Consider the following 2,119-nt stretch of genomic DNA (forward strand, 5'->3'; position numbering starts at 1 on the left):
GGGGGTTTGGGGGGCGCAGAGACGGCGGCGATTCCATGGATTTACCTACGGAAAAGGCTCTTGATCTTATCCCACACAGAACTAACTTTATCCGCCAGACTGGGGGTGGGGGGCACCAAAACAGAAACACAGAGAGTCAGCGCGGCCCCCCCGGCCCGCGGGGACCCCCCCTCAGCTCGGGGGGCGACCCCCGACCCCCTCTGTGCTTTGGGGGACAGCCCCCTCCCCCCCTGAGCGCTCCCGCTGCAACCAACGGCCTGGGGGGGGCTTAGGGGCTTTTCTGGGGGGGTTTAATGATTTTTTGGGGGGGGGTTTTGAGGGTTTTTAAGGGGATTTTTTGAGGGTTCTTCACTGGTTTTTTGGGGGGTACTTCGAGGATTTTTTGAGGTTTTTTAAAGGATTTTTTGAGAGTTCTTTAAGGGTTTTTTGGGGGGTGTTTTAAGGGTTTTTGTGGAGTTTTTGAGGGTTTTTGGAGGGTCTGCTAAGGGATTTTGAGGATTTTTTAATGTGTTTTTGGAGGCATTTTGAGAATTTTTGAGGTTTTTTTGCAGGGATTGAAGATTTTTTTAAGGTTCTTGAGAGTTTTTTAAGGGTTTTTTTGAGGGGTATTTTGAGAGTTCTTTGAAACTTTTCTAAGGGTTTTTGGAGGGTTTTGAGGGTTTTTTGAAGGTTTTTGAAGGGTTTTGTGAAGGCTTTTGAGGGTTTTGTGAAGGTTTTTGAGGTTTTTTTGAAGGTTTTTGAAGGGTTTTCTGAAGGTTTTTGAGGGTTTTTTGAAGGTTTTTGAAGGGTTTTGTGAAGGTTTTTGAGGGTTTTGTCAAGGTTTTTAAGGGTTTTTTGAAGGTCTTTAAGGGTTTTGTGAAGGTTTTTGAGGAGTTTTTGAAGGTTTTTAAGGGTTTTGTGAAGGTTTTTGAAGGTTTTCTGAAGGTTTTTGAAGGGTTTTGAGAGTTTCTGAAGGTTTTTCTGAGGGTATTTTGGGGTTTTTGGTCACTCACGAGTCCCGGCGGCGCCGCTGGTGCTCGAAGACGAGGAGGCCACGGGCGTTGACGCTGCAGAGCAGCTCGCGGTGCCGCAGCAGGTCCAGGCGGAACGGCCGCTCTGTCACCAGCAGCCGGTGGCCCCCGGGGCCCAGGGACAGCTCCAGCGTGCCCTCGTCACGGCCTGTCACCTCCAGCCTGGGGACAGCGGGGTTTGAGGGGTGTCACCATCTCAGGGCACCCCAAAGTGCTGTGACTGCCACCCCGGGACAGCTCCAGTGCCCTCGTCACAGCCTGTCACCTCCAGCCTGGGGACAGCGGGGTTTGAGGGGTGTCACCATCCCAGGGCACCCCAAAGTGCTGTGACTGCCACCCCGGGACAGCTCCAGTGCCCTCGCCACAGCCTGGGGACAGTGGCCATCAGGGGGTGGCAGTGTCCCTATCCCTGTGTCTGCCGTCCCCCTGTCCCCTCACCTCTCAGCGGGTGGCAGTGTCCCCTGTCCCCTCACCTCTCAGCGGGTGGCAGTGTCCCCTGTCCCCTCACCTCTCAGCAGGTGGCAGTGTCCCCCTGTCCCCTCACCTCTCAGCAGGTGGCAGTGTCCCCTGTCCCCTGTCCCCTCACCTCTCAGCAGGTGGCTCTCCCAGCAGCACGTCGGGCACCTGGTAGCGGGGTCGCAGCGGGGCCAGCTCCTGGATGCGCAGGCGAGTCACGTTCCCGGTGAGCCCCCACACCTCCAGCAGCAGCGGCACCTGTGGGGGGACAGTGTCACCTGGGGCAGGGGACATGGGGACAGTGACACCTGGGAGCCCCCACACCTCCAAGCAGCAGCGGCACCTGTGGGGACACGGGGACAGTGACACCTGCACTGAGGACATAGGGACAGTGACAATAGGGCAGGGGACACAGGGACAGTGGCACCTGGAGCAGGGAACACGGGGACAGTGACACCTGCACTGGGGACATGGGGACAGTGACACCTGGGGCAGGGGACAGCGGCACCTGGGGGCCCCCACACCTCCAGCAGCAGTGTCACCTGCAGAGAGGGACCCCCGTGTCCCCTGCTGTCCCCTCACCTGGGGGGCCTCGTTGACCAGCTGGATCCTGTCCCCCTGTGACCTCGTGACCCCTGTGACCTCCCCAGTGT

The 2,119-nt window shown here is 57.4% G+C and overlaps 1 protein-coding gene across 1 annotated transcript; it reads right to left on the bottom strand.

Annotated features, from left to right (window-relative positions):
- Window positions 1-10: 10 nt before the first annotated feature.
- On the bottom strand, window positions 11-1,744 carry LOC121355757 (neutral alpha-glucosidase AB-like; the record flags this gene model as incomplete). The annotated part of the gene is made up of 3 exons (XM_041471439.1): window positions 11-99; window positions 993-1,172; window positions 1,597-1,744. Coding segments are annotated over 3 exons (386 nt in total), but the record flags the coding sequence as incomplete, so codon positions are not given.
- Between the last annotated feature and the right edge of the window lie 375 nt (window positions 1,745-2,119).

Source organism: Pyrgilauda ruficollis, unplaced genomic scaffold (assembly GCF_017590135.1).
Source record: "Pyrgilauda ruficollis isolate IOZ18807 unplaced genomic scaffold, ASM1759013v1 scaffold2696, whole genome shotgun sequence".
Taxonomy (NCBI): Eukaryota; Metazoa; Chordata; class Aves; order Passeriformes; family Passeridae; genus Pyrgilauda; species Pyrgilauda ruficollis.